At 34.4% G+C, this 16,133-nt stretch overlaps 1 protein-coding gene across 3 annotated transcripts in view; it reads right to left on the bottom strand.

The window, feature by feature from the left end:
- OTOGL (otogelin like) overlaps positions 1 to 16,133 on the bottom strand; it is a 195,718-nt gene that overhangs the window by 121,042 nt on the left and 58,543 nt on the right. For all 3 annotated transcript variants that reach the window (XM_032296527.1, XM_032296546.1, XM_032296537.1), the window contains 9 exons: positions 14,100 to 14,206; positions 13,693 to 13,818; positions 12,481 to 12,589; positions 11,530 to 11,576; positions 10,838 to 10,983; positions 9,589 to 9,712; positions 8,050 to 8,227; positions 3,928 to 4,052; positions 508 to 717 (listed from right to left, as the gene is read on the bottom strand). In XM_032296527.1, coding sequence (XP_032152418.1) covers positions 508 to 717; positions 3,928 to 4,052; positions 8,050 to 8,227; positions 9,589 to 9,712; positions 10,838 to 10,983; positions 11,530 to 11,576; positions 12,481 to 12,589; positions 13,693 to 13,818; positions 14,100 to 14,206 — 1,172 coding nt within the window. The remainder of the gene's footprint in view (positions 1 to 507; positions 718 to 3,927; positions 4,053 to 8,049; positions 8,228 to 9,588; positions 9,713 to 10,837; positions 10,984 to 11,529; positions 11,577 to 12,480; positions 12,590 to 13,692; positions 13,819 to 14,099; positions 14,207 to 16,133) is intronic.

The raw sequence follows: 16,133 nt of genomic DNA, 5'->3' as shown, positions 1-16,133 counted from the left end.
TGCTGGTAAAAATTAGCTAACAAAAAAAATTATAAAACACACAAGGAAACAATCTACCATGAACAAAAATGGCAGACAAGATAAGTGTGAAAATTAAAGCCCCAACAATTGATAATAACTGCCTGTTGCATAACATCTATTTAAGTAGAAATCAACTATATTACCATATTCCACAATCTTTTTCAATACTTTCCAATATTTAGGTATGATATTTCCATGATAAGAATTTTTCAAATGTTTTAAATTATTTCTGTTGCGTATTTCAAAACAGTTACAGTAATTTCATTTATTACAAAACTAGTCAAAAATTATTGGTCTTATCCAACATATCTCCCATCTTAAGAAATTAAATATTTCATTTGTTTTTCATGTTTGTACATTATGAAAATATTTCAAGTAACTTACATGCAATATTGACACTTCATTTAAAAAATAAAAGCAGTCATTATAAACACAGAGGTCTCTAAGGTATTATCTGATAGCCTTTAGCTGTGCCATTGTACTCACCACAGAAAGAAATCTGAGCTCTGAAATCAATGGGAACACCGCGCTGGCCGCAGAGGTAGGCGTAATGGGCAAGAGCATTGCACAGGCAGGAGCTTCCACACTTGCATGCATCATGGCGGCATAGCTGATAGTACAGCCCAGGGCTAATATAGATGTGGCAAGGAGCAAAGAGGTCCTGGTGGATGACATCACAGTGTGCTGCATACCCAACTAACAGACAAAGAGCCCCATTAGCATCTTATTTAACAGTTCAGATCTTAGCCTTAAGTATCAAGTTCCAGAATACCAAAGCATTTTGCTTTCTTAGAAATACACTGTAGTGCATATTACTTTTAGTACAAGAGTGAACAATTTCACCTTATACAGTGTTTGTTTTTTATCATATTGGTAACAGCACTTAATCTATATTCAACAGTCTTTTAGGGATTAAAAAATAGTGCATTTTTCCTGAATAACATGAGTAACAGAAGGATTAATAGAAGCAGTGGCCTCAATCATCCCATTACATGAGGATCATCTAACAAACCTACTATAAAGAATTGGGGAGTATTGGGAGGCTTATTTCCAAACATCCACACATAATAAAGTGGTTCCAGATTGTGGATGTTATGGCAACTCTGTGTAATACACAATTGTCTGGGAAGAATGGGGAATCATCTCATTTCAACGGAGTCTCTGAAATGAATGGTAATGTGTCCGATGCCACATAGTCATTGAACTCAATGTCAATGTGTTCATTGTATAGTGCTTACATATATATTCTTAATGCGCAATGCATAGTGTACAATGTCCAGCAGATATTAGGAGCTCAACAATGTTTGATAAATAAATCTACAAATCCATGAATAAGTGAATAATTAATAGAAATTCGGGATTGGGGTATATGATAAGGGCCATAAGATATAACTATAAAATCACCTGGGAGGGGAGGGCATCTGTGTAATCATTTCTTGAAATTTGTTGATTTTTCCCTTGAGAATGACTGATCAGATATAATCCTTTATTGAAGTAACCAAGTTTGACAAAACAATTGGATTCCATCTTTCTAAAAGAGGGTGGGTTTGTAGTTTCTTGATGTAGTGGACCTAGTTTGCATTGGTTTCCTAACAGATAAAATTAATCAATCTTTCATTGTCATTGTCTTTGAGAGTCCAGATAAGCTGCTGGAGATCAGTTTTTTCAATACTAAGGAATTACACAGAACTTACTTTGTTGAGTATATTACATACATTTATTATTGATAAGGAAACATAATTGCTCAAGTATGATATTTTTGCATTCAGTATGTATATGTATATAAAAACAAATGACTGAAGCTATAGGAGTGTAGTGTTTACATATATATTCTTAATGCCAAGGATCCTGAAAGAGCAAAGTAATACACCAAAGAGGCCTAATAATTTGTAGACCAAAGTATATTCCCACTGACATTAAGTTAAGGGTAACTAAAGAAGATCTTCATGAAAAAATATCCTTTAGAATCTAGATCAAAATTATTGACTTTTGTTTATTTATTTTCCTTTCTTTGGAAATCTTCCTGAATTTACCCATTTGAAATTTTTTTTTTAATTACAGCTGATGGCAAAGCTAAATAGAAAAAGCTAATATTAAATATAATATTAAATATACATATATGTATATAGCATGTGTGTGGTTTAGGATGCATGTGGGGAATTTAGTGTGGGTAGTTCACATGATTATTTTCAAAGTAAAGGCAAATATCTCAAAATATAAATAGCCTATATATCCAGTTCAATATTTCAATTTCCATTATAAGATCATCACATATATATAGAAGACATGGGGCATGGGGAGAAAAGTGGTAGAAAATAGAGCAAAATGGTATATAATAAAGGAGATAACTAAAGAAATGATCACAGGGAAACTGATTTATCAATTGAGCTCTACTTCAACTTTCACGTTATTAAAAAATAAAGTTACTGCAATATTGAGGAGGACACCAAGAAAGAAACAAACCAAACAAGAGTAGTCGAAGGAGGAGGCGTAAATTAGTTGAAAGTTGGGGACAGAATAGAGGAAGGTATTGTTAAATGGGAGTGAGATTAAAAGTAATCATTCATGAAACTAAAAAACTTTAGTCTTTTCCTGTTATTACCGATAAGAAAAATGATCAGAGAGGTTAACAATCTTCAAGTTTAAAAGCTGACTTAGATTTTAAAAAAGAAAAAAATCACCAAGAGCAAGAGTATCTTGTGCTTTTTCCAGTATATCAGAATTCTATGTTAATACTAAAAACAATATGTCAATCAGACCAATCCTCCCAACAACAACCACACAATCCGTAAACTGTGCTGGCTTCTTATGAATGCTTAACCAATATGAGTAATATATTTTTTAAAAACTACATCAAAATACTGAACTAGCCAAGATGATTAAAGAAAAAAATAAGTTATAAGAATATTTAAGCATGTATATTAATTTTTTCACTATTATATATGTATGTCTTGTATTTATCTTGTATCTAAATATATACATGTATATCTTTTTTATTGTGAAGTGAACTAGGTTTTAACATGATTTGCTGGGGCTTTAGTTTTCAAAAAAAGGCAACCAAAAATTGTTAGCATGTGAGTTGTCCTATCATTGCAAATTGGAACTCTGGAGCATGCTCATCTCAAATTGTTGCTGACTCAAAGGCACAAAGCCTCTCTCTTTGGATCACTGGCTTCCTGCTTATAAATATGTGCTATGAGTAGGGACTTGTAATGAGATGGTAATAACTGACATTGAACATCTCGGGACTATCACCGCATTCTCAGAGGATCCCTACAGGCTTTTCTTTAGCATTTAAAGGCTCTAAAAACTCCCAAACGCTAGTCCATAGAGATTTCTTTTTTTTTTTTTTTTTTTGTACTTTAGGTTCTGGGGTACATGTGCAGATCATGCAGGATTGTTGCATAGGGACACATATGGCAATGTGGTTTGCTGCCTCCATACCCCCATCACCTACGTTTGGCATTTCTCCCCACGTTATCCCTCCCCAACCTCTCCACCTCCCCCCACTGTTCCCTCCCTTCCCCCCCGCACCAACAGACTCCAGTGTTTGATGCTCCCCTCCCGTCCACAGGGATTTCTAAAGACCTAAGAGAAGAAAAATTATGAATGCAAAGTAGAAAATAAAAGTTTAGAAACAGGGATTTCTAAACACCTAAAACAAGAAAATTTATGAATACAAAGTAGAAAATAAAAGTCATTATCAAGTTTTAAAAAATATATAGATTACATGAAAAGGCATATGTAAAGGCACAAATCATATTAAGTAAAGAAAAATACATGAGGAATGACATTGATTTTACCATAATGGAGAAAATCAGAATTTAAAATAAGTATCTAATTTTATAAAATTATAGTAATACATAGAACTTTTCCCTAAGTTTACATGCAGAAAAGAAGACTTACTGTTTTGTTGATTGATGTTACAGGGATCCACCATTGGGACATGAACAGGTGCAAAACAAGTAGAAGAAACTCTCCACGCATTTGCATGAAGTTGTGGTGTACCTTCTATCATTCCCGATGGAGAACTAGAAAGCAAAGATAATGCTTATCTTCATGTATCTCTCATTCATTTGTTCGTATCCTTCAAATACTTAAATAAGAGAATACTATTTTTCACAATGCCCAAGGAAATCTTAGAGCTTGAAATTTTCTTCTACCAGTTTAAAAAAAGTACAATGGCAGTAAGCTTCCCATTGTGACATTTTACAATGTAACAAATTGTAGATATACATGATTTTATTTAATCTTCATCTCAGCTTTATAAGAAAAACATCATTTATCCCCATTTTACAGAGAAAGCAAACCAGAAGCTCAGAGAAATGTTAAATTACACTAAGCTGATAAGTATCAAAGCCACGATTCAAACCCAGTTCTCCCTGACTGAACCATACACACACAACCAAAACTTTAGCATGTGTGTGGTTTAGGGTACATGTGGGAAACTTAGTGTGAGGTAGTTCACATGATTCTTTTCAAAGTAAAGACAAATATCTCAAAATATAACTAGCCTATATATCCCATTCAACATTTCAGTTCCATTATAAGATCTGAAAGATCAAGATGCCATCATGAAGCTGGCAAACCATATGAAAAAAATCTATCTTAAATACTTTAACAGTGTTTAGGAGACAAACACTGCAATTCCACCCCCCACAGCCATTCAGTTGTATTGATTCATCAACCAGCACTTATTAAGTGACAACCCCTATTGGACAATGTGCCAGACACTGTCAAAACTACTTAGCGATTCAGGCTGAACTAGGTCTCCTGCAGAAAGTTTTGACCACACCACAGCCCTGACTGTGTTAATTGTTCCCATATGGCCAAGTAGAAAAGTAGCCATCTCAGCTTTCTCTAGTGTCCTTATAGATTAACTATTTTCATTGGAGCTGCTTACCAGTAACTAAGAGAGGACAAATAAAGGAGCAACACAAGCCATTTCCTTGTCCCTACCCTTTTGTTCTTTTCTTCTTTTCCTATTCCTCAAAATCAAACTAGTCCAGGACTGTAAAGAACTACAACAAATACCCTAGTGCAAAATCTCCTTTTATTTATTTAAGAACACAGAGACTCAACGTAATTGCATGATTTGTGCTAGCTCATTTCTTCTCATTCTTTCCCCTTCCTTCTCTCTCCACTCCTCATAAGGACAACAAAATAGGTCAGGGTGATACGTGTAGTCAAGGTTTTCAGTTCAAGGTGGAACTGACTTAGAGCTTTGTTCTTTTATTTCATTTAGTTTACCTTAAAACAATAAATTTTAAAAATATGAGCTAAAATGTGGACCTATTTATTGTCTTTCATTTTATAAAATAACCCTTCAGCTTATCATAGTCAACTTACTATAATAACCCATACAAAATATATTTTCAAGTAATTAATATTTTCTATTCCATTATGTCTGCATATTCACATTAACCTTCATGAAGAAAGAATTACAACTACTTAAGTTGAAAAGCTAAACACTGTTCACAAGTTATCTCTGACTCTGAAAGATCATCCTGCACTCTTATCACGCCTAAAGGTTTATACATGGTGGAGACTGCTGCCTTAGAAAGAGGCAGCCAGATCTGCCATCTCTTAAACATTGACTGCTGACCCATTTTGACAAAGAAGAGAAAGCGGGATTAATGTCTTTTCTGAACATCACAGCCAAACCACTTAATATAGTTTATGTCTCTCAAATGTGGTAAAGACATCAATATTTTGACCCACAAATAAATAAAACAAAAAACTGAATTACCTAAAAACAAAGCACAGGAAGACAAGGAGACAAGATACAAGAAATTAAAAACTTTTTTAAATTTCAAATGCCAGTTCCTTTTGCCCATCCAAACTATCTTCCTGATGCCCCATTAAACATTCCACCTCAGTTCAATTAACTGTCAATTCTGTGTAAGGTTCTATGCTAGTTCCTAAGAATACAAAGGGAAAGGACATGACTTTTAGTCTCAAAGCCCTCACAGATAAACAAGACAAGAAACCAGACAGATAAACAATAAATTTTCATAGATAAGGCATTGTCAGATTTAACTTTGTGTGTGTGAGATATGAATCAGTTTTTTTGGGGCAAATAATGTATGAATTGGGGTGAACAAAAATGGGAAGTCACAAGAAAGATGAGGAGCAGGGTTCTGAGAGCCCAAGCAGGAAGAAGAGTATGTGCAAGAGTGTTTTTTAAAAAGCACATATGTTTATTGCAGCACTATTTACAATAGCAAAGACTTGGAACCAACCCAAATGGCCATCAATGATAGACTGGATAAAGAAAATGTAGCACATATACACCATGGAATACTATGCAGCCATAAAAAAGAATGAGTTCATACCTTTTGCAGGGACATGTATGAAGCTGAAAACCATCATCCTCAGCAAACTAATTCAGGAATGGAAAACTAAACACTGCATGTTCTTACTCGTAAATGGGAGTTGAACAATGAGAATACATGGACACAGGGAGGGGAACATCACACATCAGGGCCTATCAGGTGGTAGGGGGCTAGGGGAGTGAGAGCATTGGGAAAAATACCTAATACATGTGGGGTTTAAAACCTAGATGGCAGGTGGATAGGTGCAGCAAACCACCATGGCACATGTGTGCCTACGTAACAAACCTGCATGTTCAGCACATGTACCCCAGAACTTAACATAAAACTAAAAAATAACAAAAATAAATTTAATTTAATTTAATTTAAAAAAGAAACAAAACAGTATTTGAAGAATGGCTTCTCCACAAAATGTCCTCTGTCTGCTCAGCCCACAATGACCTGCTCTAACCCTCTATCATTCTTCTAGCCATAACAACAAAGCCCAACATTTAATTTTTAGAATCACCTCTCTCTCTCCTCTCTCTCTCTCTCTTTACATATATGTGTGTGTGGGTGTGTGTAGTTGATTGATCCTTGCCTAACACTAAATATTCATTTTTAAACTATCTTTAAAATTAAGGTATAGTTAACAAAAATTGAGTGCATTTACAGAGTATAATATGATGTTCTGAGGTATACATTGTGAAATGGTTAAATCAGCTAATGAACATGTCCATCACCTCACATTCTTATTTTTTGTTATGAGAGCATTTAATATCTACTCTCCTAGCAATTTTCAAGTACACATTAAATCAATTATAGTCATCATATAATTAATTGATCTCAAAAGATCTCTCAAACTTACACATTCTGTCTAGCTGATACTTTGTACCCTTTGAGCAACATCTTCCCACACTCCCACCCCACCCCTATGCCCTAGCAAACACCATTCTATAATACTTTGCTTCTGTGATTTCAACTATTTTAGATTCCACATATTTCTTAAAGGCTGTTATCCTCTCCTGATCTGTGACACAAAGCTCTGTGAAGATGAGAACCACAGCCTGCTGCTTAAATTGCTCCCAGTGTGCTTTTAGCATGGTATCAAGTGCACAAAGCATTTATACTAAATCATAAACTGCTTCTTTTCACACACAGGTGAAAAGTACCTGGTCAATGTGAGGGGTACAAATATATGTTATTGCTTTTCGTACAGTGAAACACCAACAATCACAAAATCTAACAAGATAACAAAATGTTGCTTTAGAGGTATTATTGATACCAAATGATATCAATATTTATAGAGTATCATTTACTACCACTAATACATAATGATATTGGGGTTTATTTTTTAGGCAGCAGTGTTTCAAAAATAAAATACTATTAAGGTTGATAGGTGGCAGAGAAGAGAATAGCAGAGAGCAGTGAGCATAGCTGAGCCACACTGCTGAAATCCAAAGCCCAGCTCCACTGCATGTGAGCTAAGTGACCTTGAATGATTTATTTGCCACTTTAAGGCCTTGTTTAGTTTCCTTTTCTATAAAATAAACATATTAATCGGAGACTGCTTTATATTTTAAATGTGATGATCCATGTAAATCTCTTGGAATAATGAAAACTAAGCTATTATTAGTTAAGTAAACACTTTAATTAATTTATATCATTTAAATAACCAGTCATTAAGTTATATTAACTATGCAGAAATCATACTTACAGAAAGTCATCCCTTATGTTCCCATTAAAAGTACCACACAGACCTAATGTTCTTCTTTTCCACACGCTAGTGAGCTGAATATAAATTCTTTCCCCATCTATAGCAAACAGAATCTTCAAACCAAATGTGGTTCTTAGAAGTATAAATAAGGATGACAGAGTTTGAATTTCAACAATACCTGCAGGAAAATAACATATGTAAATCAGCTTTGACATTCCTAGACGGTGTTCTGAAAGAGCACACCACCAGGACACTCCTCCCAAGACACAAGGGAAGCAGGGGAGGCAGACTAGCAGTTCCTGCCTATGCTTCAGGGCCAACTTTTGCCACCTATGGCTGCTTTTTTTTTTTCTCCTATTCCTCTGCTTTTCTCCCTCCTTCCTGGTCTTCAGCAAACATTTTTAATAGTTTTTCAGGTCAACACGTAATTTCAGTTTACAAGCATCTCACAAGTAAGGAGGCAATCCTTAGACACTTGAAATCCAATTCATTACCAAGTTCAGACTTTGTTCTAAATGTTTTTTCAATCTGTCTTCTTCTCTCGACCTCTATCATCACTGCCCTAGATCACCTCCTCCTCATTCCTCACATACCCTATTTTTATGGCATCCTAACTGTTGTACATGTTTCCTATCTAGCAGCTCTCAAAGTCACTTCTACACTATTGTCATAATGATCTACCAAAAAAAATCTCCTTAAAACTCACCATTTATTTGTTTGAACCATATGAGATTGCCCTCTTTGTACAAAAAATGATCAAATATGACAATTTCATATTTGTTTTGTATCAAATTCATCTTCCCTTGCTGGACACCTGAGTAGCGTGAGCATGCAGTTTGTAAGATAAATCAGGACATTTCTGAGAGTGAGAGTGTTATTAACAGTCATGCTGGAATGCAGGCATGAACAGGACCTGCCCCAGAAATCCACAATGTAAAATGCCTCCTACATAAGCCCTTCTCATCCTTACCCATGTCCAGACATTCCCCTTTACCCTCTCTCTGCTGTAGCAATACCAATCTAGTTCTAGTTCCCTCAAACTATGCTGCAAAATTCAACACCACCCTGATCTGCATGAAACATGTTCCTTATCCCCTTCAACCCGGTAATTCCTCACTCTTAAATGCTCTTTCAGACAATAATTGTACAATCACCTCTTTCAGAAAACATTCCTGACCATTTCAGTACACTCCTTTCCAGGGCTGAGTGAGCTGCACCTCATTTAGGCTCCCAAAGTCTCTATGTATATCTTCGAGTTTATCACATTTTATTGTAAGTGGCTATCTATTGCTTATCTCTCTTTCCTTCCAAAGTCTAGGTCACTTGAGGTAAACACTAGGTCCCATAAACATCATCATCTTCACTATCTGTAGTTGATGACTTGTGACACACAGGAACTCAATAAGCGTAGGTAGTCAGCCTAACATTAGAAGAAGATCTCATTTTGTTTTTGTGTGTTGTTGGGTTGTTGTTGTTGTTGTTGTTTTTTTTTTTTTTTTGGTAATCTAAAGAAAGTACACCATTAGCATTGTTTCTTACCATTCAGGTTGAAGCCTTGGTTAGGACTAGTGAGAATTTGTCCTCCCCTACCAAGGGTCACTTGTTTGTTAAAATCATCCTCCAGAATCAGAGTTATAGACTGAAGGCAGACTAAGCCGAGATTCTGCATAAAAATCAAATTGCCAATGAAAGGAATGGGAGAGAGATAGAGCCATAGAAAGACATAGGAAGAGAGAGAGGGAGATGGGAGAAAGGGAGAAAGAGAGAGGAGAGAAAGAAGAAAGTGCATGTAAATTAGAATTTCTGATATATAAAAGGCTTGAGTATAAGTAATGTAATAAAGTAGTTGTTACATAACCCATTTTATGTAGCCCCATTCCTAATAAAATATAATTTTATATAGTACATTAAATATATCATGTATATACATACATTTTACTTAGAACATTAAATTAAAGTGTTTCAGTAAAGTAACTATAATTATGTTTTCCACGGCATATAAAGTACCTCTCTAAATTCATTTAACTGGCATATTAGACATAAAAAGTCAATAAAGCAAAGAACCAAGAGAATTAGACTTACACATAGAAAGCTAATCAGATTCTAATATATTACAAAGAAAAAATAAAACTGGAAAAAAAAGCATATAAAGCAGTTCAGAATTTTCACTGGAAATAATTATTTTCTATTAGAATAAAACTAGAAAATTAACTATTTTGGTAAAATTTTGACTACCTGCTTAAGAGATATGAATGAAAGATTAGGATTTCTTTATTTAGAAATTATTTGTGAGTTTATACTTTCAAGAAAAGATCTAAATAAATAAATATTCCAATATGTTAAGAAATTCATTATATCTGTTTAAATTGCTATGAAACCAGTTCAAAACTGTCAAAAATAATCTCTTTAAAATAGCTAGGTTGAACTAAACAAAAAACTTAGTTCCATTATACCACCATGCATAAAATGTTCAAAAACCTATACATAACAAACACTACTTTTTAAAAAAGAAAATGCAATTAAATATACAGTATTTAGTCTAAGACATACTTGCTTTCACAATTTAATATCTCTGAAATTAAGATGCCTCATGTAACCAATGGTATGTCATAGAATAATTATCAACACTTCTTTCTAATATGTAGAATGATGTATCTTAATAATCAACGTTGTCTTAATTTTAAAGAAAATAGCTATATCCATTCATGTTACCATTCTTAGTCTGAAATGAAGTTTAAGTAAAAATCAATGAATCCATATTCCTCTGGTCATTTTGAAATGTTCTTACCTGCTCACAGGGAGCTTTCTGTAAAGTAATTGTGAATTTATCTTTTCCACTTCCTTTCACGAGGATGTATTGGCACATGCCAATAAAAGAATAATGTCGACCATCAAAAGTTGTAAAGTGAGAATCACCTACAACTGAACATTGAACTACCAAAAAAAAAAAAAAGAAGAAGAAGAAGGAGGAGGAAGAGGAGAGGAGGAGGAGAAGAGGAGGAGGAGGAAGAAGAGGAAGAGGAAGAAGGAAGAAAGAACAAGAAGAGAAAATGAAGTTAGAGGAGGAGAGGGAGGAGGATGACATGGTTAGGTTAATCCTTTAAAAGAGGAGATCAACTTAGGGTAAATAATCATGCATCAAAAATTTGAACATCTCTGTTGTGTTTAAAATTTACTGCTTTGACAAACTTTCTAAACTAAATTACATTACTTCATTTAATTTAATGATTATAAAATGATATTTATCCACATACTTTTTAAGATTTTATAATATTTATACCATTTTAATAAAGTTTTACCAAAGTTTCCCACTCAACACTATCACTTATTTAATTTTCCTTGTATCCTCTGAGTAACTGCATTTACAGATTATTATAGCCCTTGGTATACATGAGATGTCTTCATAAAAATCAGTGCTATCCTTCTCCCCAATCTAAAGAAATTTGAAATATTCTCTATAAAAACATTTTAAAAGATTACCTGGACAGTCATGCTCAGTGCAGTTCCAAACGCCACCAAAACACACACTAAAAGAAATTATAAAAATATTGATCCATTGGCATAAAAAATCTGCAGTAATGTTTGTATCCATGTATTGATGAATATACCAAAATATATCACGTTTGCAGGTTCAGAATAATCTGACTTAAAAAACATCTCTGCAAAAGTTCTAATGAACTGGTAATTTTGGGCTGGTCAGCACTTAAATTATTATCTCGTAAGTCATATGCGAAAATCACTGACTTTGATGAGGATCAATAGATATTAAAAAGAGAAAAGAGATGTCCTCTTATGTAAGATAAATTATGCCTTCCACCCTCACAAAGGTGTGAGATTTAGAGGACAAAAGTAGAGTCCCTGTAAAACGGAAACAGAATCAGCATCTGAGAACATGGTTAGTTATCCCATTACATTTCAGTTATATACACTGCCACCAAAGGGGAAAGTGTCTGATGTTATTTAGACTTCTGTTTTTCTTTTTTTTTTCTGGACTATCCTGCAGGGATTTCATGTTGGCCAACGGTGTTAGTTAGCAAATTTAATATGGCATACTAAATATTTCTAATCATGGACCAAAAATTGATCATCTGGGGAGTCATGTGTTACAGTATGTAATAGAGAAACCCAGAAGCACCACCAAGCTCTAAAAGTCTGTATAAATTAGTGATTACAAATGATTTTTTTTAAAAAGCAACAGACTCATCATATGGATGTAAGATATTATAGAATTACCAAGGTAACTGATAAGAATTATATCATAAAAGGAAATATAGATGTCCCTTTCCTAAAGAGTTTAAATAAAATGCAAGTTTTGTGTTGGAATTTGGGGAAGCAAATTAGTAATGAGTATATTCCTTTAAACATCTGTCACGGTAAAGTTGTCAACTAGCCAAGTAGCCAGAAGTAATTGGCTGTACATTGATGACATACCATTCAGTACATTCTTGTTCAATTTTTGAACCAACTGAATAAGCTAATCCATGAAAACTGCATGGGCAATTTTCCAAGGAGATGCAAGTCCCATTCTCCATTATAAGACCTGTTTGAGAAGAAATAAACATCAAAATTTCAAAAGAAATATTTATGAGGCTAACAATGAAAAAATGCTCATCATCACTGATTATCAGAGAAATGCAAATCAAAACCACATTGAGATACCACCTCACGCCAGTCAGAATGGTGACCATTAAAAAATCTGGAGACAACAGATGCTGGAGAGGATGTGGAGAAATAGGAACACTTTTACACTGTTAGTGGTACTGTAAATTAATTCAACCTTTGTGGAAGACAGTGTGGCGATTCCTCAAGGACCTTGAAATAGAAATTCCATTTGACCCAGCAATCCCATTACTGGGTATATACCCAAAGGATTACAAATTGTTCTGTTATAGACACCTGCACATGTATATTCATTGCAGCACTTTTCATAATAGCAAAGACCTGGAACCAACCGAAATGCCCATCGATGATAGACTGGACAAGAAAATATGACACATATACATCACAGAATACTATGCAGCCATAAAAAATGATGAGTTCATGTCCTTTGTATGGACATAGATGAATCTGGAAACCATCATTCTCAGCAAAGTGACACAAGAACAGAAAATCAAACACCACATGTTCTCACTGATAGGTGGGTGTTGAACAATGAGAACACATGGACACAGGGAGGGGAGCATCACACACTGGGGTCTGTTGGGACTAAGGGAGGGACAGCGGGGGTTGGGGAGGGTGGGGAGAAATAACATGGGGAGAAATGCCAGATATAGGTGATGGGGGGATGGAGGCAGCAAACCACATTGTCATGTATTTACCTATGCAACAAGCCTGCAAGATCTGCACATGTACCCCAGAAAACAATTGAAAAAAAAAGTGAAGATATACAAATTGTTAAATACCATTCAATATTAACAGAACAAAAAATTTCTCATGGCTAACTTCAGGACTGTAGATTCAAAACTTCCTGGGAACTTTACAAAGTAATGAACCTTTTAGCAATGAAAAGTAGCCATTCCTCCTTGTCACTTCAAGGACCAAATTCTACAAGAACAGAAAATTGCAATAGGACTAATGTGATCCTTAGGTCACTGGGTATTAGTTTCCATGAGTGCAGACATGGTTTCTTCATGAAGCACTTACCATCTGGGCAGTAACATCCATCAAGACAATGAAGATTGCTCCCAAGACATTGCTTCTCAAATGTGCAGGTTGGTGGACAACAACTGATACAATCCCGATGGACAAAGCTATCATCACATTTATCAGCTAAAATGGGAAACAGGGGAGCGTAAGTCAATTTTATTAGCCTCTATTTCTTTTAAAAAATTATAATTTTATTTTTTACAAAAAAAATTTGCAAAAAATAACTTTTAACTGCTAAAAAAAAGTGCATACTTGTTTCAAAAGTATGCAAGTTCACATATATAATTATATCAATAACAAATATTTGCAATGCATTAGTATTAAGTAGTACAGTAAGTTTTGAGTTCTAAGGTTAACCCAAAACTGGCAAAAGTACACAGGGTTTGAAAAATAGCAACACATACTGCAAGCTGGAAAGTCATCTCTCCAGTCTTGAATAGGGTAGCCAGCATGAGAACAGGCTCTAGCATATTCAGTGGCTGCTCGACAATAGGTTTCATCATCATCAGTTCTAGAAAGTGAAAAGACAGAGCCAGAATCACATAGGAAATACTGACAGAAACCATACCATTGAGGTCCTGATCCCTAGAAATGCTGAGTGCATGACTATTCCAATGTGAATCAATGTCAGCATATGTATCTCTCATAATATATCTTATTAAGTACAACAATGAGAAAACACATGAACATGGGTCCTCAGCTAATTAGGCCTAGATAAATAATCTTCATCAAAGCATTTTAATAATTTCATCACTATTCTTTTGAGTCAAAGGAATACTATAATAAAAAAAGATTTATATTTTAATTATAACAGTTTCCCCATAATTTGTGTATGTATTTTTTCACTCCCACACTAAACATTCCAGACCTTTTAGAATTTAATAAGTCCCATTAAAACAGATAAAATTCTATCACAACAAAAACAATAAATATGAAAGCTGTTTCCAAAAGATCATACTCCGGATTGTCCACATAGTAGAATAAAAACAATACCAATAATCTATAGTACTCAAAAGTATTTCAATGGTTCCTCAGCTATCTTTGCAAAAACATTCCAAAACATAGTATTCCATGGTGTATATGTGCCACATTTTCTTTATCCATTCTATCATTGATAGGCATTTGGTGGGTTGCTTGAAAGAGTGAATTAATAGCATTTAAGATTTAAAAGTGGATTTTGAATTATTTCAAGCTGTGATTACTAAAGCTAATTATTTTTATAACATTGCCAAGACTAAATAATCTTTAATTGTTTTCTTATAATGTCTTCAGGAGCTTCCCCCCAAAATAATTTCTTCTTAGAACTCTGCCAATTCTCAAAGCAGATTTAAAAAAAAAAAAATCAAGTAAGCAGACCAAGGTAAAGGGCTTGTTTTTCAACCCAATTCAAACTCAAAATTGAATAGTTAAATATCTTGGAAGATAATGATCTTAAGAATGCTGCATTTTGTGAGACTCAACATTTTCAGTGTCACATTGTAAAAGACACCATCTCAAATTGCCCTTATCCTGTGTTACTGTAATGGGAGTCATGCAGCTTATCTAGTCCAATTAACTGAGCTTTAGAAGGAAAAAAGGACTGAGCATATAAACTCCAGAGGTTCAGAAAATATTCTAAACCTACAAACAAGAAGTCTTTTCAAGAAACAGTATAGGCTAAAATTGCTGAATTCCTGGAAAGACATTACGTTTATGATTTACCTTCCAATATGTGCATTCTTTCCTACATTAATGGTGGTTTTAAAAATTAGCGAAGCAACTGAATATAGGTTTTCCAACCTAATGCAACTATTATTACAATACTTACCATTTATTGTTTATGTTATTCTAGGAACCATGATAGGCACATTAATATGTGGCACCTCACAAAAACCCATAAGAATTAGGCAAGAAAGAAATTATTATCAAGAAAGAAATTACAATTTGCTAGGGGGGGAAAAAGTTTATTTTTTCCATCTTGAATGATAACTTTAATAGGAAAATGGGCATTAAAAAATCATAGTTTTCACGTCAATTTGCTTTGGCATGACAAATTAAAACCATTTCCTTGCTGCTGGGTTTGGCATTCTTAGAAGCAGAAACAGGAGGGCATAATTCAAGGACTGATAAAGTATCATGCACCTTCTAAGTCAAATGTCATCTCTTCCAGGTAGCCTTTGCAGGCACTCTCTGATAAAGTCAATAGTTCTGTCCTTCTCATCCAAAGCACTTTGCAGTTAGGGCATTGTGTCATTGTTACAGACCTGTTTCCCCACCCTATTAGAATATGAGTTCCTAGGACAGAGATCAAGTCTCCATTTTTTCTGTTTCTCCAAGAGGTGGCAAAATACTCAGCTCAGAATAGATACTCAAAAGATATGTGCTGAATTGAATTCAATATACTATCATAATCCAAGCAGGAAATTAATCTGTGTTCAACCAATTCGCATTTTCATTCT

Source organism: Sapajus apella, unplaced genomic scaffold, assembly GCF_009761245.1.
Source record: "Sapajus apella isolate SASKATOON/1434 unplaced genomic scaffold, GSC_monkey_1.0 scaffold2, whole genome shotgun sequence".
Lineage (NCBI taxonomy): Eukaryota > Metazoa > Chordata > Mammalia > Primates > Cebidae > Sapajus > Sapajus apella.
This window is presented reverse-complemented; position numbering and strand designations above follow the sequence as displayed.